The sequence below is a fragment of the Schistocerca nitens genome, chromosome 1 (assembly GCF_023898315.1).
Source record: "Schistocerca nitens isolate TAMUIC-IGC-003100 chromosome 1, iqSchNite1.1, whole genome shotgun sequence".
In the NCBI taxonomy this organism is placed as follows: Eukaryota; Metazoa; Arthropoda; class Insecta; order Orthoptera; family Acrididae; genus Schistocerca; species Schistocerca nitens.
This window is the reverse complement of record NC_064614.1, coordinates 931,115,391-931,142,685: the sequence shown is the minus strand read 5'-3', so window position 1 is coordinate 931,142,685 and position 27,295 is coordinate 931,115,391. Positions and strand designations below refer to the sequence as shown.

At 41.9% G+C, this 27,295-nt stretch overlaps 1 protein-coding gene across 3 annotated transcripts in view; it reads left to right on the top strand.

The window, feature by feature from the left end:
• Window positions 1–27,295, top strand: part of LOC126193617 (aftiphilin) — an 83,782-nt gene that overhangs the window by 28,883 nt on the left and 27,604 nt on the right. For all 3 annotated transcript variants that reach the window (XM_049932701.1, XM_049932702.1, XM_049932703.1), the window contains exons 5-6: window positions 10,852–11,016; window positions 16,847–16,907. In XM_049932701.1, the coding sequence (XP_049788658.1) occupies window positions 10,852–11,016; window positions 16,847–16,907 (226 nt within the window). The remainder of the gene's footprint in view (window positions 1–10,851; window positions 11,017–16,846; window positions 16,908–27,295) is intronic.

Genomic DNA, 27,295 nt, shown 5'->3' with positions numbered 1-27,295 from the left:
ACTGAAATGTCAATCAAACGGTAATTTTAACTGAATTATAGTACTAAACAAAACAAACAGTGCCCACTTTTCTGTGCTAAAAACTCCATAACACTCAACTCCATGATCTTAGGCAGTGATGAAATGACATCACGACCTGACTGTTGAGCACTTCATTGAGATTGTTTCAGTCTGAAAGTTAACTATTTGCCTCTTTATAGAATCTGACATTGTTGCCAGCATTAGAAGCATTATTCCACACAGAAATATGCTTTAGACCATGACCTAAATGCTCTTATAAAAAAATCACCATTGGTTCTTCATTTGCATTCTACGTTGAAGTACTGTGCATTTTATAGGTGCTTGTTATTGCTGATTTTAATTGCAGTGTTAAATGTATTGCTTCTTGTCTCTTTTTCATGCTATAACTTTAATAGGTGTCCACTTTCTAATACCAGGTATTGTTTCGCATACATTTACACCAATATTTAGCCTATATGCACAGTGATAAATGAATAAACAATCAGGATATTTTAGAATAGTGTTTTCAACATAAATGTGTAGGGTGTAGGGAAGTAAACATATTCCATGTTCTTTTATGTATCAAGAGCAGTTTTGGACTTCTGACATGGAGTATGCTTTTCCTTTAGTCAGTTACTCAAGACTAATTGTGTTTCTTTATTCATGTGCAGAATGAATTATTTCGGAAGTTCAGCATTTAATATGTGCTTTCAGAGAGAGAATGAATCAGACCCCCCCCCCCCCTCATTAATGTGTTATGAGGTTTCTTTAAATTGTCACAGATGAATGCAAGGTGGTTTCTTGGAAAGACCAAAATATATTAGCTCCACTTGGATTCAGTCTAATGACCATATCAAGCACTAATGAAATGTTAAGTGTAACCTTCCTTCTTACAGCAAGATCTTTATTTAAAGTAAGCATAAGTCAAAAATTTCATGTCTGTGCTTACCAGAGGTACTTCTGTTATATATGTTTACATATCTGCAATCTTATTAATATACTTTTATTGATTATGGTTATTTTTTTTTTCAATGTGGTTAACAAGAAATTTATTGGTTGCCTTTTTTTTCCTGTTAAAAAAATCTTGGTTGTGAGGACATGCATTTTACGAACTCAGTTTCTGTGAGACTATTGTATGTCACGCTAATCTGTCTTGTACTGGAATATATTGGCAATGAGCTTGTGTAATGTAAATAGTTTTCTGCAGCAGATGTCACAGTCAGCCTGTTGCTGTACTACTTGTGTACATAAGTACAATATTTCAAAGTACAGAAATAATTTTAATTAACACAGTAATGAAAATTTCTTGCAATAATCTTAAAAATGTTATAATGATAACATAAAAAATATATTGACACTATGAGAGTACTTGTCAGCCAAATATCAACCTTTTTCGGTAATGGTGGTTGCTGTTCACATCCAAAATCTTGAGCTGCATATCATACATTCACCTTATTTGTTTAGTTATTTATTCACTAGCAGACTAATGGTTGAGGTGTTTTTAGGCGAATTCACCTCATTTGTTTTAGTTATTTATTCATTAGCAGACAAATGGTTGAGATGTTTTATTCTGTGAAGACCAACATTACCATATATTACAGTATGGTTAGCTTGTTTGGTATTTAGTCAGTTTTAAAGTGCACTTGTACCCTTGTCATCTCTTATTTTGTTTTTGAATTACTTTAATTCATAATATCAATTTATAGATTTTATCAAAGTTCAGTACTGAACAAACACAAAAACCATCTATTATGATAATGTAGACCATCAATTACATTTAGTTGCTGTGTGCTTGCAACACTGCTGAGAAGCACGTACTACTACTTTTGAACTGCGCATTCGCATTTTGGCCTGTTTTCAGGAGAATTATATGGAATTACGAAATAGTGCCTTTGCAGTGAAAATAATTGGAATTATCATTTGTTTTTCACTTCGCGGGCGGCAGAGGTTGCTAATGTATCCTTGTGCAGTGTTGCCTGAAGTGCAGATAGGTGTTTTAAATCCTCATAAAAGAAGTAGTTTTCACTGCTAGTATTTAGTCAGCAAGAGTAGGAGAAGTAGTGGCATAAAATTTATGTTCACTAGACTTTGCACCTGTATTCTGGATTAAATTCCAAATCTCTTTGATGTGTCTCATGGTGGCACATGGAACTTTATGGTTATGTGTTGGATGGCAACATTAAACTTGGTGATTCTCTTGGCATTATTTGAGAGAGGTAGCTTTTGTGCCAGCACCACTTTTACCCCTATCCCTTTTCTTTCATCACCATCAAGAACACAAACGTGATAGTATGCTTTACACACACTCATCACCACTTAAACTAGAAAACAACACTCACACTTTACAAATGAAGGGTGGCTAATGGGTGTGAATAAAGAATGCCTTTCCAGTTTAGGTTGCTGAGCTTCTGGAGAATGTATCAGTATCATACGACCTCTACATTTGTCCTTTCATGACTGTTTGTCATTTCATTGTAGGCATAGTGGGCTAGCAAAAATTAAAAATGAACTTTCAACATAAAAATGTGTGGCATAACAAAACACAAAACAGCATAAAGTAATGCTTGTTTTGTGATGTGTCAGCAGTGTAAAAAACTTAATTTTAATTTTCTTTAAACTTTTGACAAAATTGGCTAAAAGGTTTTTATTTCTTGATGATTACATAAGTTCACGACAAGCTCCTATTGGCATATGTGCCATTATCAAGTGTTCCTGTCGGCATTATGTGTATATACCATTTTATTCTACATCTATGAAGTAGTTTTATGAAATTTTGTCTTACATTATACCTACATCTAGATGGTATAAGGTCCATAAATCATCATGAAACATAAGCCCTTTTATGTACTGTATTGTTGACATATGTCATGTATTTACTTTCTATAGAAGAATATTAATGAAATTATGAGTAAATTTTTGGCAGTTGTAAAATGATATATCATTCTAGTGATGCTTTATATTTAAAAATAAATTATATCTTAGGTATTCAGAAGAGTTTTTATGTGAGAGATATTGTGCATTATGTAGATATGCAGTTGTAATGTTGTGTGTTGTTTTTTGTTTATCATGGTTTTTTTTCGTTTGGTTTCTTTTATGTCAATAAAGTTTTCCAGATAATTTTGACATAATAGAAAAAGAAGAGCGATAAACACAACATGATAAACAAAAAACAATAGACAACATTAAGATCACCAATCTACATAAAGCACAATATCTCTGGCAAAAAAACATCTCCGACTACCTGAGATATAATTTACTGATAAACATAAAGCATCACTGCAACAATCTGTCATTTTACTACTGTCAAAAAATAACACAAAGTTTCACAATTATTCTTCAGTAGAAAGCAAATGGATGACATATGATAACAACATATTACTTATGTTGCAAGATGGTTTATGGACATCACCCTATCTAGACATAATTACAACGTAATGTAAAGCCTCATAATACTATTACATAGATGTAGAATAAAATGATGTATAAATATAATACCAACAGAAACATTTGATGATGATACATATGCCAAAACATGCTTGTCGTGAACTTAGGTAATCAACAAGAAATGAACATCTGCAGCTAATTTTGTCAAAAGTATAAAGAATATGTAATATAGTGATCTTATACAAGTTTTGGGCCCAACAGGGAAATAGTTCATTTTCATTGTAGAATCACAGGCTCTAGATTGCCATGGTCGCAGTTTTTCTTTGCACACTTCAGTTTTTGTAGATTCATTGATATCATCAGAACTCTACTTTCACATTGTAATAGAGCTCATTTGCTCCAAATCTATTACTTCCTACCACAGGTTTCAAAGATAAACTACTGTAATACAATATGGGATAGCTATAATTCATTTATTTTAGTCAATCTGGAGATCTTAAAACCAAAAAGCATCTACAGTCCCTGATTTTCTTCCATTGCAGCATAATGCGCTTGATGGCCCAGAACCCCAGCTTGATCATGGTTGAAATAGTGGAATGGTGATTCTTAGTCTGCGCACAACTGGACTGTTTCATAAGAAGCCTTTTCAGTTTCCTATAAGTGCAGCATTAAGTTTGTTGGCACACATCAACAGATATAAGAAGATGACAGAATGCAGTTATATGTGGAATTTATAATCAAAGTGGTTAGTGTTGTGATGTATTTATTTAACTGTGCAATCTGTAAAATAGATTGTTATTCAGGTTTCATCAATGGTAGTTCACAGTGGTAATGGCACAAGTATTCATAAAATTTTAAGGTTTGTTCTTATAAAACTGTCAGACCCTAAGTAGGTCTTACAGCTGCCGAAAATAATGTTTTGAAAATACTGTACTGCAATCGCTGGTTTGTTAACTGTCTGAAAATAGTAGTTTCTTCGCTGATTAATCAGGTTGTTGATGGTGATAATAAATACAAAACATAGTATTTATGGAGACTTTAGGAGCACTATTAATTAAAACAGAAAGGAAAAGTGTTGGTTCTTGTTGAAATATATTATTAAAAGTCATGTTGCACCTGTAATTTGAGGTACAGATACCTCAGAGAAGTAAGTCATTCAACTGAAAATGAAAGGTCAAAACAATGTTTTTCTCAGTGCTTTTGAAAGGGAATCAGCAAATTAGCAAGTGGGAGTAAATACAGAAAATTGAGGAAAGGTGACAACATTGTACCTAATTTGTATCCACCAGGGAGAAAGGAAAAGCAGCAATAAAAGAGTTTTTGGTGGATTATATAGAGGGATCAGATGGGGCAACAAGAGTTAGAAAATGTTACAGCTAGCACTTAGAAGAAACTATAATTGTTTCAGAACTTATAATTATTCTGGTTCATGTGTGTAAAAGAATCAGGCATTGTAAATAACTTGGCCATAGATTTCTGGAATTTCAGAAAATGAAACTGATAGATATGGTTGGTGAGTCACCACTGTGTGTGTTGTAACAAACATTTTGTACTTTTGTTGTGTGTGTTTGAAGGCAGGATATCCATTGTTGTTGTACGCAATTCATTTTCAGATGATTCCAACCAATGAATTATCCTCTGTGTTATAGCAAGACAGTAGGTATCCATTGAGTTATTCATTTGAAGTAGTTTACATGTCCATTTAGAGTTCTGTTATCTTGCCGAAGAACAATTGTACGTAGACTGTCAAAATAGTACTGGTTCTTTCACGAGTGACTTTGTACAAGACTCTTGAGTGAATTTTTACAAGATTACAACAGTGTCATTACAGAGATCAGGTCATGGTGTTTTATTGTAAAACTGGAGGAATTCTCCAATAGGAAGTACTTTTTTGTGTGTGCTACGTGATGGATGGGAGGTAGTGATTCAGCACAAACAGATGAACAAGACCATTAGCAAAGCTGTTTAGTGTGTGCAGCTTTACTCTAAGCAATGTTGTCATTCAAAATCTGTCTTAGGAAAATTATAACTAGTTACATATTGATACTATTGGATGATTATGAGATGATATGCTAGCGATGAACATGTGATTGTTTAGGTTAGAATAAAAGACCAAATGCTGCTAACAACTGGACTTACAAAGTAAGTTTAATACATTACTTGGACATATAAAACAATGTGTAGCAGTGTATATATAAAAAACTCATCTTGTACATGAAATTCACCATACATATATCATGATTATGAAGGATGGAAGATTGACAGAGAACGTTGAGAAAAGTTCAAAGGAGGACAACTCATTTTATATTGTCATGAAGTAGAGGATCCAGTGTTTTTGATATGGTGAGCAAATTGGGGTTGTAATAATTAAAACAATCATATTCTTCATTATGGTGAAATCTTTTCACTAAATGTTGTTCACCAAATTTCTCCTCCATATTCCAAAAATTTTGTCAGCTCCCACCTACATAGGAAGAAATGACTATAAAAGTGGATTAAATATAGTCATAATGACAATAAAACATTTATTTACGATGGTTACCAGTTCTGGTCAGAATGTAATAATTTTCAGGCCCTTTATACCATGATGGTAGGTAGTGGTGGTGGTGAATGGAGCGGGTGTCAACGTTCATAGTCATAATACTTGCTCCATTCATTGCCACCCCCTACCATCATGGTATAAAGAGCCTGAAGATGGTAACATTCTGATCAAAATCAGTAAGCATTGTATTATATAGTGTTTTATTGCAATCAAGACTGTTTTTAATCCATTTTTAAAGTACTTTCAGCCAGACTGCTGTTTCTCCATGAGAAATGCTCGAAAAGTAATAGAATTGACCATCATGATAAAATGTTAGATAGTGGAACAGCCGAGAAAGAGCCTAAAAGTGGTTCTGTGCACCGTCTGATGAATGTTCAGATGTAACTTGCAGAGTAATCATGTAGATGTAGATATGATAAATTGTTTTTGGGTGATACCATAGACAGTTCAAGCAAATAGTTATTTGCTGTGACAAAAATCCTCACCTGACTTAAAGTTTAAATTGATACATCTGTCACTGCCACATTTTGACATGTCACTAATACAGTTTGTGTTGCCTTTGTCAATTATCTTTTATAAAAAAAAGTAATGAGCAGAAGCCTTTCTAATTTTGATTCGTAATACATGCTTTCTCTCTCTGTTGGTGAGTGATTTATAGAATTAATATTGTTTTTTGTTTTCACTATTTTTCTTCTTTCTCTTATTTTCACTCTTTGCTGCCTTTGTTTCTTTTCTGTTGTTCATCATAATCAGTTTTTGGTTTGTGGCTATAGTCATAGGAATTAAAAAGAAGTTGCATTTTGCAAAAGCAGCAGAAACCTAATCCTATAATTTAGTCATCACAGCTTCCTCCTTCTTCACCTCTTACTATAGTCTGTCTGTCTGTCTCTCTAATGACTATGTCATCAACAGGGTGATAATATGTATTTGTCAACTTTCTTTAATGATGACTGCAATTCACTTTCTTGTTTAGACATTTTCTGTTGGCCCCATTTTACTATCTCCTGTCATTACTCAGAACCATTTGTTGTCTGTAATCAGGACTGAGACACTTGTACTTCAGTTGATCTTGTCTGTTAGCATCTTTTTCCACAGTATATATAACAGCGAAAGTTTTATGCATTTCATTGGATTATTTTCACTTGTTGCTGGGAATGAACTAATTAAATTATTGGAATGTAGAGTAATACTGTAGATTGATTCTAATATTCATTAGAGATGGTGGAACCAAAAAAGTTGATTAGTGATTCCTGTAATGAAGAAATGTAGTTTATGCACAAGCATATAAGCTCTTCAAATTTTAATTTATAGCCAAGTGATTGTTCATCCATTCAGTTGATAAGCAATTAGTCATATCTATCTGGAGGATGTTTTTTCCTATTTTTGTCACACTTTGCTTTCTTTTTGCTGTATGTCCTATGTTGTACTTAGAAATTTATGTTTACACATAAGCATATTCAGTCATGTGATATTTTAGCAAATGGTTTTAAAAATTTATTTCATTCTTAAGAAAAGTTTTTGAATGGATTTCAATACAGAAATAATTTTAGACATTTGTACCTTTAATGACAGTGATTTATTTATGTTTTTGTTCTGTATGTCTTGTTTTCATCTGCTTGGTATCTCATGAATATGATCATAAATTTGTTGTACGATTGAAAAGTATCAATTTGAGAACCGAGGTTTCCCAGTAATCACTTATGTCTCCAGAAAGTTTCTGAGGGAACACACTGTGTTCCGAGAGATTTGATATAAAGTCCAGAGTGTATTGTGGCTTGAATTTTCTCCTGTGAACCCAGAGATCAAAATTTTTGGAGCAAACTTTTCTGCTATATTTGTCTCAATCATTCAGGTAGATAAGAAACTTTTCTCTGTAGTTTAATGATTCATTGGCTACCGCAAAAATATTTGAAGATTTTAAGAAGTACCAAAGTTATCATTTTATTTTCAGTGACCATGTCTGACATGATGATTGAATATTTACAAATGGCTTATTGCAGTGCACTATTTAACTAATCAAAAAAGCAACACTGATGAAACTGTTCCTTTTGAAAGTACACTGTTCTATAGATTTTTAACATTGCTCTTAGTATAACTGATTTAACACTGACTGTTAGTGCTAATAACTACATACTTAATTAAGTAATCATAAATATCATCTTGTCTTTTTCATACTTTTATTTTTGTGATACGGTTAGTCACAATAATGAATGAACAAGTGTGAATAATTTGAATGTAGCCTTTAAACTCATCCATCCATCGAGCCCATCAAAATGGAGAACCTACAAGATGGTGGGGGGTGGAGTGTGTCAACGTATATATTAACAAGAGACAAGGAAATCATAGGGCTGCCAAATTTAATCAAGTAAATTAGAAAGAAAAAAATGTTATACTCTCAGTTATAAAAAAATAATTGTTGTTTACCTGCTTTTGGCAGCTAATATATACTTGATTGTAATGGTATTTTTCAAAGAAAATATTTACCTAAATCTGTAAATTTAGATTCTGTTTATAGCAAATTTCTATTTGTCATGCAGCATTACGACAAACACTAATGCTTTCCACATAGCTAAGAGAACTATCCAATTGCTGAATCTAAATATTCAGATATTTAGTACAACGACTGGCTGGTGAGATAAATTTTTTAATTTTCTTTTTAGTTGGTAAGGACTGCCAATTTCCTGCTTTATGTTGGATGGGAGATTGTTGAATATCTTCCCATAAGAAAATATAACTCCATTCTGAACCCTAAAGGAGGAGACAAACTCAACAGGAAAAGAAGTTTGTGTCTGTAATTGCAATTGTGTATATCACAGTTCAGCTGAAACAAATTGTTTTTTCAGAAACAAAAACCAGTGCAGAGTAAATGTACTAGGAAGTGAGTGTAAGATTTCAAAGATCCTCAAAAAGGCTCTGCCAAGAAGTACTTTTGCTGTTGGCTTCTACTGAAAAAGCATTTTATGAATTTTGGGTATAGTGCCCTAGAAGTTAATTCTGTAAGGTTACAGCTAGTAAAATATGCAAAATAAACAAGCACTGTTTGTCTTTAGATCAGCACCATGAGAGGTGCTTCTAAGGATCAGCAAATTGAACTGTGCTTCTGGTTATTTTTGTGTTCTCTCCACTTTAACTAATTATCCAACTGCACCCCAAGAAATTTTAAATATGATGTTTCATTAATGGGATGACCATTGATGTCTACTTTGGGTGATAACAGGCTATTATTGCTAGTTTGAATTGCATGGTACAAATCTTGTCACGTCTTAGTGTGTCTGTGTCATCAGAAAACATTACAGTTTTATGAATCACCCTTTAAATTAATTGGGAGATCATTTATGTAAAACTTCCTGGCAGATTAAAAGTGTGTGCTGGACCGAGACTCGAACTCGGGACCTTTGCCTTTTCTCGGGCAAGTGCTCTACCAACTGAGCTACCCAAGCACAGCTCACACCCCGTCCTCACAGCTTTACTTCCGCCAGTACCTCGTCTCCTACCCTCCAAACTTAACAGAAGTTCTCCTGCGAACCTTGCAGAACTAGAACTCCTGAAAGAAAGGATATTTCAGAGACATGGCTTAGCCACAAACTGGGGGATGTTTCCAGAATGAGATTTTCACTCTGCAGCGGAGTGTGCGCTGATATGAAACTTCCTGGCAGATTAAAACTGTGTGCCGGACCGAGACTCGAACTCGGGACCTCATTCTGGAAACATCCCCCAGGCTGTGGCTAAGCCATGTCTCCGCAATATCCTTTCTTTCAGGAGTGCTAGTTCTGCAAGGTTCGCAGGAGAACTTCTGTTAAGTTTGGAAGGTAGGAGATGAGGTACTGGCGGAAGTAAAGCTGTGAGGACGGGGCGTGAGTCGTGCTTGGGTAGCTCAGTTGGTAGAGCACTTGCCCGCGAAAGCAAAGGTCCCGAGTTCGAGTCTCGGTCCGGCACACAGTTTTAATCTGCCAGGAAGTTTCATATCAATGCACACTCTGCTGCAGAGTGAAAATCTCATTCTGGATCATTTATGTAGGTCAAGAACAGTGGACCTTGTACCAATCCTTGGGGGACCTCACATGTTATATTCCCCCATAACGGGTTAGTTTCATGCCTGTGATATAGCCTGTCAATTAGATCCTCTGCATTCTGTTATGAAGATAATGCTCCATCTCTGCAAGACAGATACCATTAATATCGTGGCACTTCAGTATGCTAAGTAGAATTTTGTGATCAAAACAATGAAATACTTTGACAAGGTCACAAAATACACCAACTGTATAACTTTTCTTGCGAGTTCTGCTAATGCTTTGTTTGTGAGGTCTTGTATTGCTTTCTCTATGGAGAATCTTTTACAGAAGCCAGTACCAGAGCGAGTTAACAAATTCTTTTTGGTTAAATCAGTCAGTATTCTGTTACAAGCAACTCTCTCAAACACTTGTGGAAAGAGTGGAAGGAGTGAGAAAGGTCTATTATAGAGGCTGTTTGCTTATCTCCAGTTTCATAGACCCATGTTACTAAAGCATGCTTAAGTCTGTCAGGCTATGTGCCCCAAGTCATTGATTACTTACAAATATATCTTAATCATAATCCTATAAAGTCAGCAAAAGATTTCTGCTAGAAACGTCTTCATAGCCAGAATTTAGATTCTTTTCTTTTTTCGTATATTCTGTTGTTCTGTTCTCTTGTACAAGTAGTTTATAGGTTATTATGTACTGTTTCATTATAAATGTCCGTTAACAGATTTTCTGAATTTGTGTTAAGTGTGGTAGTGAAAGATAGCATTCAAAAAAATTTGATGTGACAAAAGTGATGGTTGGAGTTGACCAAGGCAAATTTTGGCCACATGGGGACTTGATGTAATAGGAGTACACACAACAATATGGACATGAAATGATGTCCAGGTCTTGTGTGTCTTAATAGTGGCTTATTTATCTTTGCAGCTCTTTGGCCCACGCTGGAATGCTTCTGTACCAAGATTTGCTGCTAATTTGGGATTCAGCCCACTGGAGCCTGTGCGAGCTTCCAGTATCAGCTCACCTGTATCACCATCTGCGAAGCCAGATCCACAGACATCTGCAGTGGAGACTGTTAATTCTTTGTCTGAGGTATGTTCAAGTTTTCAGTTATGTAAGTTACAGATGAACAGTTTGTATTTTATATTTATTGGCAGTTTGATGTGGGTTGAGTAACGGGAAACAAAATTCTAAAAGTTTAGTGTTATGTGGCAGAAAACAAATGCATACAATTGCAACATTGTAAATAGTGCATTTAATGAAGTGAAGTGCCACTTCTGTGGCCAGGTCATTGGCAGCAGCTTGAGTTTTGGTATTGACTTGTGGTACTCACATATGGAAACAGCTTCCTAGAAATCTACAGACCAGTGACCCAACACCAGCCATTGGTTAAATAAGCCATGAACTGCTCATCCCAAAGTTGCCCCTATGACGGATAAGCGTACTTTGAGATGACCACTTTAATTTGATAATTCTGTCCCCCCCCCATTCCCCCTCCCCCATTCTGCTACTTGGGGACTACAGTGTACACCATCCTATGGGGAACTACCATGTCGTCTGGTAGAAGTCTTCTGATTAATCAACTTCTTCAGGATAATGATCACTCTCCAGTGACCCTCTCACTGCCTGCCAGACCTGTTGCCTTGTTGGGCTGTCCAAAGGGCCAACTGGCAGTTGTATACATCTACTGTTAGCTTCATTAGAATGTATCAACAAGGTTGTTGGAGATATCTCCAGTGCCGTCACTCATAGCACTGGAGCACTTATCCCCATTTCTGGGAGCGCCATCCATTGGCAGCTGATACCATAGCGGGCTAAAGACATTGCAACAGCTGTTCAGGACTGTTAAAGGACCCTGCAATGTCTCAAGCAACATCCTCCTCAAGCTGCCCTAATCACTTTTAAGCAACTCTCTGCAAAGACTCGCTATGGAATTAAATGCGTAAGAAGGAATCCATGAAGTGCTACATCTCTTCCTTAGGAAAGTCTCTCTCTTCACCCCAGTGCCAAACTCCAAGGTCTACTTGGCTACAAAATATCAGCAACTGTTCCTGGTCTCCTCCTTCATGGTGGTATTTCTACTGCTGCATCAGTTCTTGCTGAACACCTCACAACCCTCTTTCCAACAACATAAGAGTCCACTTCTTACCTGGCTATGCTTTTAACATACAAATGACAAGTTGAAGTCATCCCTGTATCCTTTCCCTCTTGCCGCCATAATCCTGAACTTTATAATGAACTGGGAATTGGTTCAGGCTTTCAGCTCATTATTCAATGTGGCCCCAAGCCCTAATTTGTTTCATAATTAGATGATCAAACATTTGAATGTGGCTCACAGGCACCATATACTCAGGGTCTTCAATCACATTTGGCTCAAAGACGTTTTCTGTTTGCAGTGTAGGCAAACTGCCATCATCCTGATACTTAAATCAGGTAGAAAGCGATCAACAACTTTTATGGTTAAAGTTGGAAACAGCAATCCTACAGGCTTTTTCTGAATGCCAACATCTCTTTGCAGTTTTTTCATAATGTGTAAGACACCACTTGATGTCATCATATTGTACACCTCCTCCTTCACTGATACTTTCTAGTCCCCCTACCAAATTTTATTCATCAGTTTTTATCGCATAAATTGTTTTGAGATGGAATGGATACATCACTCAGTTCCCAATATTCCAAGAGAACAGTATTGCCCAGAGCTCCATGCAAGTGTTACACTCTTCCTTATTGCCATCAATGGGCTAATGGCCTCTAATGGACCAGCAGTTACCCGTGAGTTGTATGTCAACAACCTCTCTATTTGGTATTGCTCTGTCTGTAGCCTTGGCTGAATACCTTCTCCAAGGAGCTATCTGGAGGGCTTCCACTTGAACTCTTTCCCATGGTGTCCAGTTTTCTCCATTGAAAATGCAAGTCACACATTTCTGTTGCCATAGTGCTGTTCATCCTGTCCAAGAACTCTGTTTGGATACACAGTCCTTGCCTGTTGTTGATAGGACTGGGTATGCTTTTATATCTCCTATCTGTTAGCAACAGCATTCCTTACAGGGAAAAATGTAGATTTTTTTGTGGTGAAGGTAATAGACATTAAAAGTGTCCTACATCTTGTTAAACAGACCCAACTCAAACTAGTTTTAATGTGTAGTTACACCATGAGAGATCAGCAGGCTATTGATCAGTGTTATTCTTGTCATCATCTTATATCTGGAATTCACAATTTTCCATGTGTCCTTTGTCATACTAGCTGTTCAGCTGTCTTCCACTGGGTCCCAACACATGTGAGTATACTGGAAATGAACTGGTTAGCCATTTGGCTAGAGAAATGATTACTCACCCAACATTCACTTTGATGATCACGGGCAATGATTTGAGGTTGCTTATTGGTGCAGGTGAGACCTATACTTGCAAATGTCCCCTCTAAAGAAAACTCTGCACTATCGAGGAGACATCAGCTACTTGACACTCCTCCTTCCATTCCTTCCGGAAGGAGTTCACTGCCCTGTCACCTTAGCATCAGTTATACCAGACTGAGCCACAGTTTTATTTCATGTAATGAACCACCCCCTATTTGTGGTTGTGGAGCCTTATAGACAGTAGCTCACATTCTGGTGGAATGCCCTCTCATTCTGCTCTCCTTGCCAGACGTGGTCTTCCACATTCTTTGCGTAATGGTGGTGAACAATATGGAGACACTTGAACTGGTTTTTTATTTGCTCTGAGAGATTAGTTTTTATTCTTGCATCTAATGTTTTAAACTGCTTTCAGGGTGAAGTATGTGTGGTTGGGATTGGAATGTCTCCTTCCACAAGCTGGGCTCAGACGGCCCTCAACCATACCCCCTCCAGCAACCACCGTCTTTTACTCTTTGTATAATTACTTTAAGATGCAGTTAGCCCTTTCTTCTGTTGCACCCTGTTTTACTTTTCTAGGAATGACCCTTCATTATAGCACTCCAACGGAGGCACAACCTTAAGGATTCCTTATCGTTGATAATAGCTGATGATGAAGGGACAGGTTTTTATGCTTCCTCTGAGAGAGAGTGAGTTCCATTCCCATCTTTAACTGTTTGACTACAATGGATTGGGGGTGGGACACATTCCAACAAATGCTAAGCCCGGACGGGTCATTAGACTGAACACTCCATTTAGCGATGTGAGTATCTCTCTCGCCTTTTTTTAGTATTACTGGTCCTACTGATGTTCGTTATGTTTCTAGCTGTTCAAATTTTACTGTATGCATATCTGATCCATCTAACTAGAAGGAATTATTTATTCCATTGTCATCTTAGCCCTGCATTGGCTCAGCGAGGTGTCAAATATGGATAAGGTGCCTGTTGCTGCAGATGAGCTGAGGGAGGGGGCTTGTCTGCTCTGTAGCCTGTAGACTGATCCTGCCCACATACATTTATTACTCATTCAATTATTCCTCATCACTGGCATTAATATTGCTTTCAGAGCCTCTATTTTACTACTCCTACATCATCTTTCAAATTGATCAAAATTATGGCTGAGGTCATTAATTCCAGATAGAGGGCCCCATGATGACCCCACTGTTTAATTCCTTATCTGTCTCAAACAACCAACAAAATACCCTTTCCTTTCAAAACATTCTAGTTACTTGTTTGTGTTTCAATGTGAGAGCATATTCTTTCGTTGGCCCCATCCAGAAAATAATATTATACTGTACATTCTGTTGAGACTAACATCATACACAGCAAAAACTGTGGCCTTATTTTATTGTCATCAATAATATATCTTAGTTCTGAATTTCATTCATAATTCAAAGAAAGAGAAAATGATATACACTCCTGGAAATTGAAATAAGAACACCGTGAATTCATTGTCCCAGGAAGGGGAAACTTTATTGACACATTCCTGTGGTCAGATACATCACATGATCACACTGACAGAACCATAGGCACATAGACACAGGCAACAGAGCATGCACAATGTCGGCACTAGTACAGTGTATATCCACCTTTCGCAGCAATGCAGGCTGCTATTCTCCCATGGAGACGATCGTAGAGATGCTGGATGTAGTCCTGTGGAACGGCTTGCCATGCCATTTCCACCTGGCGCCTAAGTTGGACCAGCGTTCGTGCTGGACGTGCAGACCGCGTGAGACGACGCTTCATCCAGTCCCAAACATGCTCAATGGGGGACAGATCCGGAGATCTTGCTGGCCAGGGTAGTTGACTTACACCTTCTAGAGCACGTTGGGTGGCACGGGATACGTGCGGACGTGCATTGTCCTGTTGGAACAGCAAGTTCCCTTGCCGGTCTAGGAATGGTAGAACGATGGGTTCGATGACGGTTTTGATGTACCGTGCACTATTCAGTGTCCCCTCGACGATCACCAGTGGTGTACGGCCAGTGTAGGAGATCGCTCCCCACACCATGATGCCGGGTGTTGGCCCTGTGTGCCTCGGTCGTATGCAGTCCTGATTGTGGAGTTCACCTGCACGGCGCCAAACACGCATACGACCATCATTGGCACCAAGGCAGAAGCGACTCTCATCGCTGAAGACGACACGTCTCCATTCGTCCCTCCATTCACGCCTGTCGCGACACCACTGGAGGCGGGCTGCACGATGTTGGGGCGTGAGCGGAAGACGGCCTAACGGTGTGCGGGACCGTAGCCCAGCTTCATGGAGACGGTTGCGAGTGGTCCTCGCCGATACCCCAGGAGCAACAGTGTCCCTAATTTGCTGGGAAGTGGCGGTGCGGTCCCCTATGGCACTGCGTAGGATCCTACGGTCTTGGCGTGCATCCGTGCGTCGCTGCGGTCCGGTCCCAGGTCGACGGACACGTGCACCTTCCGCCGACCACTGGCGACAACATCGATGTACTGTGGAGACCTCACGCCCCACGTGTTGAGCAATTCGGCGGTACGTCCACCCGGCCTCCCGCATGCCCACTATACGCCCTCGCTCAAAGTCCGTCAACTGCACATACGGTTCACGTCCACGCTGTCGCGGCATGCTACCAGTGTTAAAGACTGCGATGGAGCTCCGTATGCCACGGCAAACTGGCTGACACTGACGGCGGCGGTGCACAAATGCTGCACAGCTAGCGCCATTCGACGGCCAACACCGCGGTTCCTGGTGTGTCCGCTGTGCCGTGCGTGTGATCATTGCTTGTACAGCCCTCTCGCAGTGTCCGGAGCAAGTATGGTGGGTCTGACACACCGGTGTCAATGTGTTCTTTTTTCCATTTCCAGGAGTGTAGAAGTCCACCTGCTTCTAATACTCTTTTTGTCCTGAATTTCTTTCGTTCACACCAGTAGGCCTACTTTACCCTAACTGGAGGTTAAAAGGTGAGTGAAGACTAGCCTTCAACAATATGTCAGACACAGTAGATATCTTTAAAACTTGGAGGGGGGGGGGGGGGGGGTTGCACACAATATTCTCCAGGCACTGTGATCCCACTGTGATTTGTAGTTGTCTTCTGTGAAACAGGTGAGGTGAACATAGAAGATGAAAGTATCACAGAGAAGTAGGAACAAGTAGCAGTGCAGTGCCAGAAGAGTTTCTCTGGTGTTAGCAGTGCATCTCTCAGATGAAGCGATTTGCACAGGAGGGGAAAACATGGTTGACTGCTTCAAAACAGTCAATGGACTGATGGACCAAGAAAGGAAAAAAATTGGGGACTAGAGAAAAGCTTAAAAGAAGCTTGTGGTGTATGTTGCATTTGAAGACATTGGGATAGATGCTTCATCACAATTGGGATCTCAAGACACACACAAAGGTATCAGATACATATACAGATAACAATCTTAGGAATGGAATCAGAGGTAGGCACAGTAACTTCTGACTCACAAATATAATTTATTCTATTAAAAAAAAAAACTGTTTGACAACCCATTTATCGGTGTTGCCTGTGTCAAGTTACTGACAGTCAAACATTTATGTAATATTTTACAGGATGCTGTTCCTGCAGCTCAGTTTGACTGGACAAGTAGTGGACTGGTTAATCCCCTTGACGGTAAGTATTTACTTATCATATCAAATTCAAAGTATTATTGGTTAACAAACATCGTGACTTTTTAAAGAAACTTATATGAGGGATAATTTTACGCTGTCTGTCATTAGGATAGTTTCAGGTTTACTAATTTGTATGTAGCTTGTTCTTCACTAACTTTACTCTGTAAATATTTTCTGTGTAACTATTTGAAGAGTGCTTAGCAACATGTCTAGTAATCCATCTTGGAATGGAGTTTTTAGCCACCTCTACTGAGCTGACGTGTAACATAGAACCCATTCACTGTAAGTTTTTGAGGTTAAAATAGATTCTTTGTGGTTACTATCATGGTTATGGAACACACACTGTATTCCACCCTAGAATCCCCTGCTTCTTTCCATTAACTATCTGCTACAACTTGGATGGGATTTTGGATTTGTGTAAGGAAGTTTCATAACACCACCGTAAGAGTTACTCAAGAACACCAGGAACAATGTACAATCCAGACTGGAGTACCAGGTTGATTAGAATTGAAGAGTGGACTCCACCAAAGAATTTGATATTGCCACATCTCTTCATCCTTGTCATAATAATGCACGAATATTTAACAAAGTCAAAGCCTTATGCCTGTGATGTAAGATGTAAATAGAGAAACTAATTAGCTCTTTATCTTGAAGAATTTGTAAAAAAATGAGTCTTAACATCAGCGACACTGAAACCAGTTGGTTTGGTCTTGGTTTAGAACACTCTAGCCATCCCTCTTACAAATATATAGATATTTTGACCAGCTTCCAGTACTTGCATAGCATTGATTAATTTGATGATACTGTGTGTTAAGAGTTTAACAAGAAAATTCAAAGAGCTTATAATCCTATCATGTATTATCTCAGACACTTTGAGTCTGAACATTTCCACATGCCTCATAGATCAGTCTGTATAAAACCTACGCACACGCACACAAAACCAAACACACCTCATGCACACATGATTACTAACTCCAGCATCTCAGGCTGGAATGCATCACCATGTGAGATGCAAGCAGCAACACTCTGGAAGGGGTGGGGAAGGGAAGGGGGTAGTAGTGTACAGGTGGGAAGAGAGACAATCACTGTCTGGTGGAGTGTGCAGACTGCCGAACGGCGCAGCATCAGGAAGTTGTGGGGCAGGGAGGTGGGGGAAAAGGAACAAACGAAAAGAAGATTAGATAAAGATGTGTGTAGGTTGAGGGCAGGATAATTACAGGAGTGGAGAATGTATTGGAAGGATCATTCCCACCTGTGCAGTTTAGAAAAGCTAGTGGTGGAGGGAAGGATCCAGATGGCTTGGATAGTGAAGCAGCCATTGAAATAAAATGTGTTATGTTCAGCTGCATGCTGTGCACAGTGTGGTATACTTTGCTCTTGGCCACCGTTTGGCAGTGGCCGTTCATCCTGGTGAGCAGCCGGTAGGTTGTCGTATCAACATAAATGTCTGTGCAATGATTGCAGCAGAGTTGGTAAATGACATGGCTGCTTTCACAGGTGGCATGGTCCCTGATGGGGTAGGATAAATCTGTGACAGGACTGGAAACGGAAGTGCTGGGTGGGTGGATTGGGCAGGATTTGCACCTGGATCACAGGGATGTTATCCTTCTGACAAGGGGTTGGAATTGGGCGTGGCATGGCGTTGGCCTATGATGTTGTGGAGGTTGGCTGGGCAACAGAACATCACATTAAGAAGGGGTGGGAAGTATATCGGCTAGGATGTCCCTCATTTCAGGACATGATGAACCACATGCTTTGACAAAGTCCTGTTGAAGCATGTAGTTCTGTTGTTCCACTCCGGGATTTTTGGTGATGAAAGGGACACTTCTTTGTGACTGGTTTTAGGTGGAGATGGGAAGATTGAGGTTGTGAGGGGAAATGGTAAGGAGATCTGTTTTCAGACTAGGTCTGCGTGATAGTGCCTGTCTGTGAAGGCCTTGGTGAGTCCCACAACATATTGAGTAAAGGAGTTTTTTTCACTGCAGATATGTCACCTCCGTGTAGCCAGACTTTATGGGAGGGACATTCTGGTATGAAAGGGATGACAGCTGTCAAAATGCAGCTACCATTGGAGGTTGGTGGGTTTAATGTGGACAGAGGTGCAGATGGAGCCAACAGAGAAGAGGAGGTCAACATTTAGGAAAGTGGCACACTGGGTTGATGAGCATCACATGAAGCGGATGTTGATGTTGTGAAGGAACAAAGATAGGGTGCTTGACCTTAGTCCAGATCATGAAGATATCATCAGTGAACCTGAACCAGACTAGGTTTTGGTATTTTGGGAGGCTAGGGAGGTCTTTTCTAGGTGGCCCATAAAAAGGTTGGCATAGGAGGAGCCTGCCATGCAGGTGCCAGTGGCTATACTTCAGATTTGTTTATATACATTCCCTTCAAATGAGAAGTAGGTGTATGTTAGGATGAAGCTAGCAAGGTGTATGAGGAATGAGGTAGTGGGTTGGGAGTTTGAAGGATGTTGGGAAAGATAGTGTCAATAGTGGTAAGACCATGGGCATGAGGGATGTTGATGTGTAGGGAGGTGGCATCAGCAGTGATGAGTAGGGATGCATGAGGTAGAGGGGTGCCGATGGTGGAGAGTCGGTGAAGGAAGTGGTTGTGACTTTGATGTAGGAGGCTAGATTACAGGCAACTGATTGGAGGTTTTGGTCAATCACTGGCGAAATTCTTTCAGTGGGGACACAATAACGAGCCACAATGAGATGTTCAGGATTCTTGGGTTTGTGGATTTTGGGGAGCATGTAGAAGGCAGGTGTGCGGGGTGTCATAGGCATGATGAGGGAAATGGATTCAGGGATGATGTTCTGGGAAAGGCCTAAGGCTTTAAGCAGGGGTTGCAGTTTGTGTTGGATTTCTGGGATGCGATCATTCTGGCAAAGTTTATAGGTGGAGGAATCGGATAATTGGCGAGGCCTTCTGCCAGATAGTCACAGCAATTCATAACAACAGTTGTAGAACCTTTGTCTGCAGGTAGGATGATTAGGTCAATATTTGGTTTGAGGTTGTGTACGGGTGTACTTTTTTCTACCGAAAGATTGGTGTTCTGAGGAAGGAACCTGGTGAAGGATGGTGAGGCTAATTTGGGGTAAGAAATTCCTGGAAGTGATCAGTGGGCGGTAAGGTGGAAGGTAGTCGGGGGGAGGGGGGGAGGATCGTGATTGTCTGGTGGTTCGAACTGCAAAAGGCAGGGTTCAGTGTTGGAATTAGGGGTGTTTTGGTTGGAGGGGTTGGTGGCAAGAAGTGCTTACATTGCAGGGATCAGGAGAAGGAAAGTAGGCCTTTGTCAAGTCCAGCATGGTTAAATTTGGGTGTAGGGCTAAAAGTAAAGCAGCCGGATGGAATTGTAACTTCTGTAGAGCTGGGGATTTTGATGGAAAGGTTAACAACAGTGTTACGGGATTTTGTTGGCTCTGGATTTGGTGGGTGGTTGTTAGGGAGTTTCAGGGGATGTGGCAAGTTGAAAAGGTCAGTAAGGCAGGGTTTAGCTGCTATGAGGGGTGGACAAGGAGGAACACTGTGGATACGATAGGGGTTGATGGATAGTGATGCCCTGAGGCGGCAGCAGGATGTCAGCAGCTTGGATAATTTTTTGGAGGTGGTGTCTGGAATGCTCCTCCAGGTGCTGGAGAGCAAGGGATTCAGTTTCAGAGATTGATGTATAGAGCAGGGATGACAGAGTAGTATTATCTTGCGGAGGGAGCAGAGGCGGTTCTGAGATGCCTGTGCCATGGGTTGCGGTACCAGGTTTGTGAGGGCCAGGGCAGAGATTGGCGGAATCTGAATAGTGTAGGTCATTGTGAAAGGAGGGGTGAGATCCAGAGAAAGGACTCTTTACAGTTAGGGCATTTGGGGGGATTCCATGGTTTAGGCAGCATTTGAGAAACAGGATGTGGAACTGGATTTCAGTCAGGGAAAAGGATATTTTTCTAGACTAGTGCAGAAAGATGGAGCAAGGGTCCATAGTGCCAGGAATGGTGCAAAGGAAATGGGAATGACGCAGAAATGGGCAAAATAGTCAGACAGAAAAATGTATACACACTATAAGGAATGAAAAGTATTACTTATTTGTTTATTTTACATTTAATAACTGATCACACTTGTTGTACAACCTTCAGTTTAGCACATTGTTACTTGCAATGTTCAAAATGTTCACCATTGGCAGCTATACACATAACAGAAAGGCAGGCGGTTTCTGCATCTAAGTCAGTCAGTGTTACAGTGGAGATCGCTGCATATGTCGCTGTAATCTCCTGGCGAAGTTACTCCAGTGTGCGTGGCTTACGTCGGTAGATGTTATCTTTCACAGTTTCACACAAGTAAAAGTCCATAGGTGTTAGATTGGCGACCATGGAGGGAACTCAATGGGCCCTCTTTTTGTCCAATCCAATGCCCTGGAAAACTGTCATCCAGGAAAGCTCATACGGCTAGGTGGTAGTGTGGTGGCCCCCTCTCCTGTTGGTAGAAGACCTCTTCATCAGCTCCATAAAGTGCACGTATACCTGGCAAAATTGATGTGCATAACATTTCCAGGTACACTTCTCCAGTGACAGTAGCATCAAAGAAAAAGGGCCTTATGAAGCCCCTAGATGATGATCCACACCACACATGAACCCCTGTTGGATTGACCACTACATCCACATAAACATGCAGATTTTCTGGTGCCCAGGACACACCGTAATGCCGATTCACAGTTCCGTTAGGTGTAAATTGTGCCTCGTCACTCCACACTACCTTCGTTACAAATTGTTTGTCATCAGTTACCATTTGCTGATAACATTTGCAAAATTGCATTCGACGATCAGGGTCATCATCATTAATCATGTGCAGTATTCGTGGAATGTAAACTTTCCACTTCACAACTTTCAGAATTCTTCATACACTTGTACTGCTAACCCCCACTTCACATGCACATTGCATAGCAGACTTCTGTGGATGATTAAGAAACATTTCTAACATGAGAGCTGATGAAGCAGGACTAGTAACTGTATACTGTCTTCCTGATATTCCGTTGTGGATATCACAAATCATTCCAAGCAACGCAAACTGTCAATGATGCATTTAATTGCTAGGCGGGTTGGTGGTTCTGTTTCAAACTCCTGCTTCCACTGACTTTGCACTTCAACGGCATTATCAAACTTGAAAAACCACTTCACAATACATTTTAATTGCTTGAATGTCAAACGTGCTACAGCCATCTTGTTTTCTAAATACCGAGATGAAAGTACTAACATCTGTTGAGCCAAAGACCATACAACAACACACTCGTAACTCAAATCAAGTGACAATATTGATATCTCGATAGAGCCAGACAGAGTGTGTACATTTTTCTGGCGGACTCTGTAGATGTAGATGGTTGTGAGAGGAACTGGACAAGCTAAAAGGTGCATAAAGGTGTGTAAAAAATACATAAAGAACACAGAAACATGCACAGCTATGCAAAATACTCAGATATGTCAAAATATGCACAAATACCTGAAAATATGTGAAACTGCAAGAAACCACATGAAACTATACAAAAATACATTAAAAATTTACAGAAATGTGGGTGAAAAGGAACGATGAAGTATGGTAGTGTATGTCACAATAAGCAAAGAGAGAGGAAGAGAGGATAGGTTTAATTGAGGATTAAAAGTTCATGTGGCACCAGGCATGTGTGTAAAACAAAACTCTGAAGTGTGAGGGATGAAGTCGGATCAATAGGAATAAATGTAATTAATATCAGAGGAAAGAGTGTGGTACATTAGATGCTGCGTCAGAAATCTGCATGGTCATGAAGTCTGTGTTGTGTGTGGACAGTTGTTGATACAGTGTGGCTTGGAAGTAGATGCAGTTCATCAGGTGGTAAACAAACACAGGAAAGAACAGAGAGAATGGACACTGAGATGAGTAATACTATAGAGAAGAGTAACTAAGGAAAACATGACAGGGTTTTAGGATGGAAGAAAGGCATTTGGCAAAAATCAAATGATGGAAACTCCAGGTAGAAATATCAACAGTGTAAGAAAGACCACAGTGTCAGGAGATGGTGGTGCGGGGAGGTGGGCAAAATGAATAAACAAAGAGAGGAGTGGATAATGCTGCAAATAAACAGTGTGGCGGAAGAGAATGGGGAGGAGATGATAGAGCAGAAGGGGTGGAGACTGTTGGGTGGAGGGTGTGGAGACAGTCTGTTACCATAGGTTGAGGGCAGGATAGTTACAGGAGTGGAGAATGTATTGTAAGGATCATTCCCATGTGTGCAGTTCAGAAATGCTAGTGGTGGAGTGAAGGATCCGGATGGCTTGGATAGTGAAGCAGCCATTGAAATAAAGTGTGTTATGTTCAGCTGCATGCTGTGCCACAGGGTGGTATACTTTGCTCTTGGCCACAGTTTGGCGGTGGCCGTTCATCCTGGTTAGCAGCCGGTAGGTAGTCATATCAACATAAATGGCTGTGCAATGATTGCAGCAGAGTTGGTAAATGACATGGCTTCTTTCACAGATGGAATGGTCCCTGAGGGGTGGGATAAATCTGTGACAGGACTGAGATAGAAAGTGCCGGGTGGATGGAATGGGCTGGTTTTGCATTGGATCTTACACAGGGATGTGATCCTTGTGGCAAGGGATTGGAATTGGTGGTGGCATAGGGATGGCATATGATGTTGTGGAGGTTGGGTGGGTGATGGAACACCACTTTAGGAGGGATGGGAAGTATTATCTCTGGTAAGATGTCCATCATTTCGTGACACGATGATAGGTAATCAAAGCCCTGGCGAAGGGTGTGGTTCAGTTGTTCCAGTCTGGGATAGTACTGGGTGATGAAGGGGACTGTAGTAGCCACCAGAAAGATCGCGGGAGGCGCACATTGGCACGGCGCGTCACGGGCGGTAGTTGCCGCAAGTAGAGTCCCGTCCACCAGAGGGCACGCGAGAATTCGGACGCGACCTCTGCCGGCGTAACAACAAGAACAACAACAACAACTCCAGCAGCACGGGCCGTGCCCAGTCAGTCAACATCGGGCATGCCTAGGACACAGTCCCGGTCTACGCTAAGTGAAGTGCGACGTAAACGTGAATAGTGTTACTACACAATTGGCGACGAGTAGGGTCGTTCTTTCGCGTGTTGCGTCGTTGTTCCGGTTTCGCAGTTTCTCCACGGCATGGAGGATTTGGTGCGAGTTTTGGTTGCGCAGCAGACGGAACTCATGGCCACCATGAAACAAGTGCTTCCGGCGTTGCTCTCCACGCCGTCTGCTCCGGCGCAGTTCCCTCCTCCCTTTCCCCCGTATGACGAGACGGCGGAGGATTGGGACGCATATGAACATCGCCTTCGGCAGCATTTCCAGGCGTTTCATGTTGCCGAGGCGGAGGTATGTCGTGCTCTCTTCTTGTCTTGGATATCTCCCTCGCTGTATCAAGTTTTGCGGCAGCTAGCGCTGTTGCAGGAACCCTCGTCCTTGACTTTTGACGCATTGTGTTCGTTGCTGTCTTCCTATTATCGCCGCCGCACGCATGTTGTGGCGGCTAGGGTCGAGTTCTATCAATGCAAGAAACAGCCCCATCAGTCTTACCGGGCGTGGGCCGCTACCCTGCACGGTCTTAGTCGCAAGTGTCATTTTGTCACGGAGCAGTCGCGAGAGTCGTATGCCCACGTTATGGTACGCGACGTCATTGTTCGTTCGGCCCCTGATAGGGAGGTCCGGCAACGGGCCCTGCAGTTAGAAGACCCTTCCCTCGAGGAAGTTCTGTCCATTGCTCAATCGTATGAAGTCTCTCACGCGGCAGGTCAACAGCTGGAAGCGTGGTGCGACGTCGCGGAGGTTCAGGGTGGCGCAGCCGCGTCCGCTGTGTCCGGGGTGGACGACGTGCGAGTGGTACAATCCGGCCGTTACGGCCGCTCCCGCACGGCGCGTAAGCAGAATTCCGGCCGCCGGCCCCTGTTGCCGTCCTGTGCGTCGTGCTATATACATCACGATCGGTCAGAGTGCCCCCAGCGTTGGGCCGTTTGTCGCAAATGTAATAAAAAAGGTCACATTGCTAAAGTTTGCCGCTCAGCCTCAAAGGCATCGAAGGAAGCAAGTACAGAGGACATGGACGTTGACATTCAGGAAGTTTCATCGGGCCAGGCTCCCGACGCATCGGCCCACAAACTCTTTATTGAGGTGTCGGTTCGGTCGCGCCGGTTACAACTGGAAGTAGATACGGGGGCGGCAGTTTCGTTGTTGAATGCACAAACTTATTCCGACCTTGGATCGCCCCCGTTTGCGCCAGTTTACCGGCGTCTACGCGGTTATGGTAAACAGTTCATTCCCCTACTGGGTCAATTCACTGCCGACGTGACTTACAAATCAGTCACTCGGCCTATTACTTTTATTGTTGTCAGTGATGCGAGCTCCGCTAACCTTTTTGGCCTGGATGCCTTTCAGGCTTTCGGTTTTTCTATTGCTGACACCATACAGTTGGTCTCCGAAGACGTTCCCTATCACTCATTGGAATCTTTGATCTCAGACTTTCCAGATATTTTTGAGGAGGGCCTGGGGCGTGTTTCCGATTTTGAAGCTCACTTAACATTGAAGGCGTCGGCTCGCCCGCGTTTTCTACGCGCGAGACAGATCCCCTTGGCTCTCCGCCCTCAGGTAAAGGAAGAGCTAGACCGGCTGACAGCCCTAGGGGTCGTTCTTCCCGTTTCTTCCAGTGAGTGGGCTTCGCCCCTCGTTATTGTCAAGAAGCCCTCAGGAAACTTACGTCTTTGTGGCGATTTCAAGGCCACCATTAATTCCCAATTGGTGGTGGACACCTATCCTTTGCCTCGTGCTGATGAATTGTTCTCCGCCGTGGCGGGTGGCCAATATTTTTCGAAAATCGATCTGTCGGAGGCTTATCATCAGATACCTCTTGATGAGGACTCCAAACGGCTGGCGGTCGTCAACACCCCGTTTGGCCTTTACCAATACCAGCGGTTGGCTTTTGGAATATCCAGTGCCCCGGCGATATTCCAGCGTTATCTTGAGCATGTCGCGTCGACAATCCCTCATTGTATTAATTACCTGGATGACATAATTGTCACAGGCCGCAGCACGAAGGAACACTTGCACAACCTTCGCACCCTCTTTCTCAAATTCAGGTCTGTGGGCTTGCGTTGCAACCTGCGTAAGTCAACCTTCTTCCAACCGTCCATTGAGTATGTGGGCTACACCATATCTCGGCATGGCATACAGCCACTAGGAAGTTTGGTCCAAGGTATCGTCAACCTTCCTCGGCCCACTTCGCTGAAAGAGTTACAAGCCTTTTTAGGCAAGATAGCCTATTACCACCGGTTCATTCCCAGGGCTTCCACTATAGCCCACCCCCTGTACTGCCTTCTGCACAAGGGTGTTCCTTTTGATTGGTCGCCTGCATGCGAGCGAGCGTTCACCTCGTTGAAGGGGCTCCTCACTTCAGCCCCTTGTTTGGCTACTTTTGATCCCCGTAAGCCGTTGGTCCTGGCTACAGATGCTTCGCAGTATGGGGTGGGGGCGGTCCTGGCCCATCGCAACGCAGACGGTTCCGAGCAACCACTGGCGTTTGCGTCTAAAACGCTTAGTCCCGCGCAGGCCCATTACTCCCAGGTGGAAAAAGAGGCTTTGGCCATTGTCTACGCTGTTACCAAGTTTCACCCTTTCTTGTACGGCACGAAGTTTCAGTTAATCACTGACCATAAGCCGTTAATATCGTTATTTGGCCCCACCTCTCAGATTCCGGATAGGGCGGCCCACAGACTACAGCGCTGGGCCTTGTTCCTCTCTAAGTACCATTATGACATTCATTTTCGCCCTACAGGACAGCATGCCAACGCCGACGCTCTTTCCCGTCTTCCGGTGGGCCCGGATCCTACGTTCGATCGAGAGGAGATTATGTGTTTTCATTTGGATGTGGCATCCCGCCAAGCAGTTGATGGCTTTCCGATCACTAGTTCTCGAGTCGCCAGGGAAACGGCGGCTGACCCGGTTCTCCGGCAAGTAGTTCGCCTCATTCAGCAGGGGTGGCCCTCCCGCCCTCCAGGCCAGGCCTCGGACCCTCTTCGTAATTATTTTCTTCTACGAGACCGCCTCTCGGTCTTGGAAGGAGTTCTCCTTCTGGCTACCGATGATACAGCTCCTCGCGTGGTTGTTCCTGCAGGTTTACGAAGGGAGGTCCTCACGTTATTACATGCGGGGCACTGGGGTGTTTCCCGTACTAAAACCTTGGCTCGCAGACATGTGTACTGGCCCGGTATTGACAGAGAAATTGAGCACTTGGTGGCCGCCTGTTCCCAGTGTGCGAGCCAACAAGCATCTCCCAGGGCAGCGTTCTCTTCATGGCCGCCGGCAACACAAGCATGGGAACGTGTTCACATCGATTTTGCGGGCCCGTTTCTC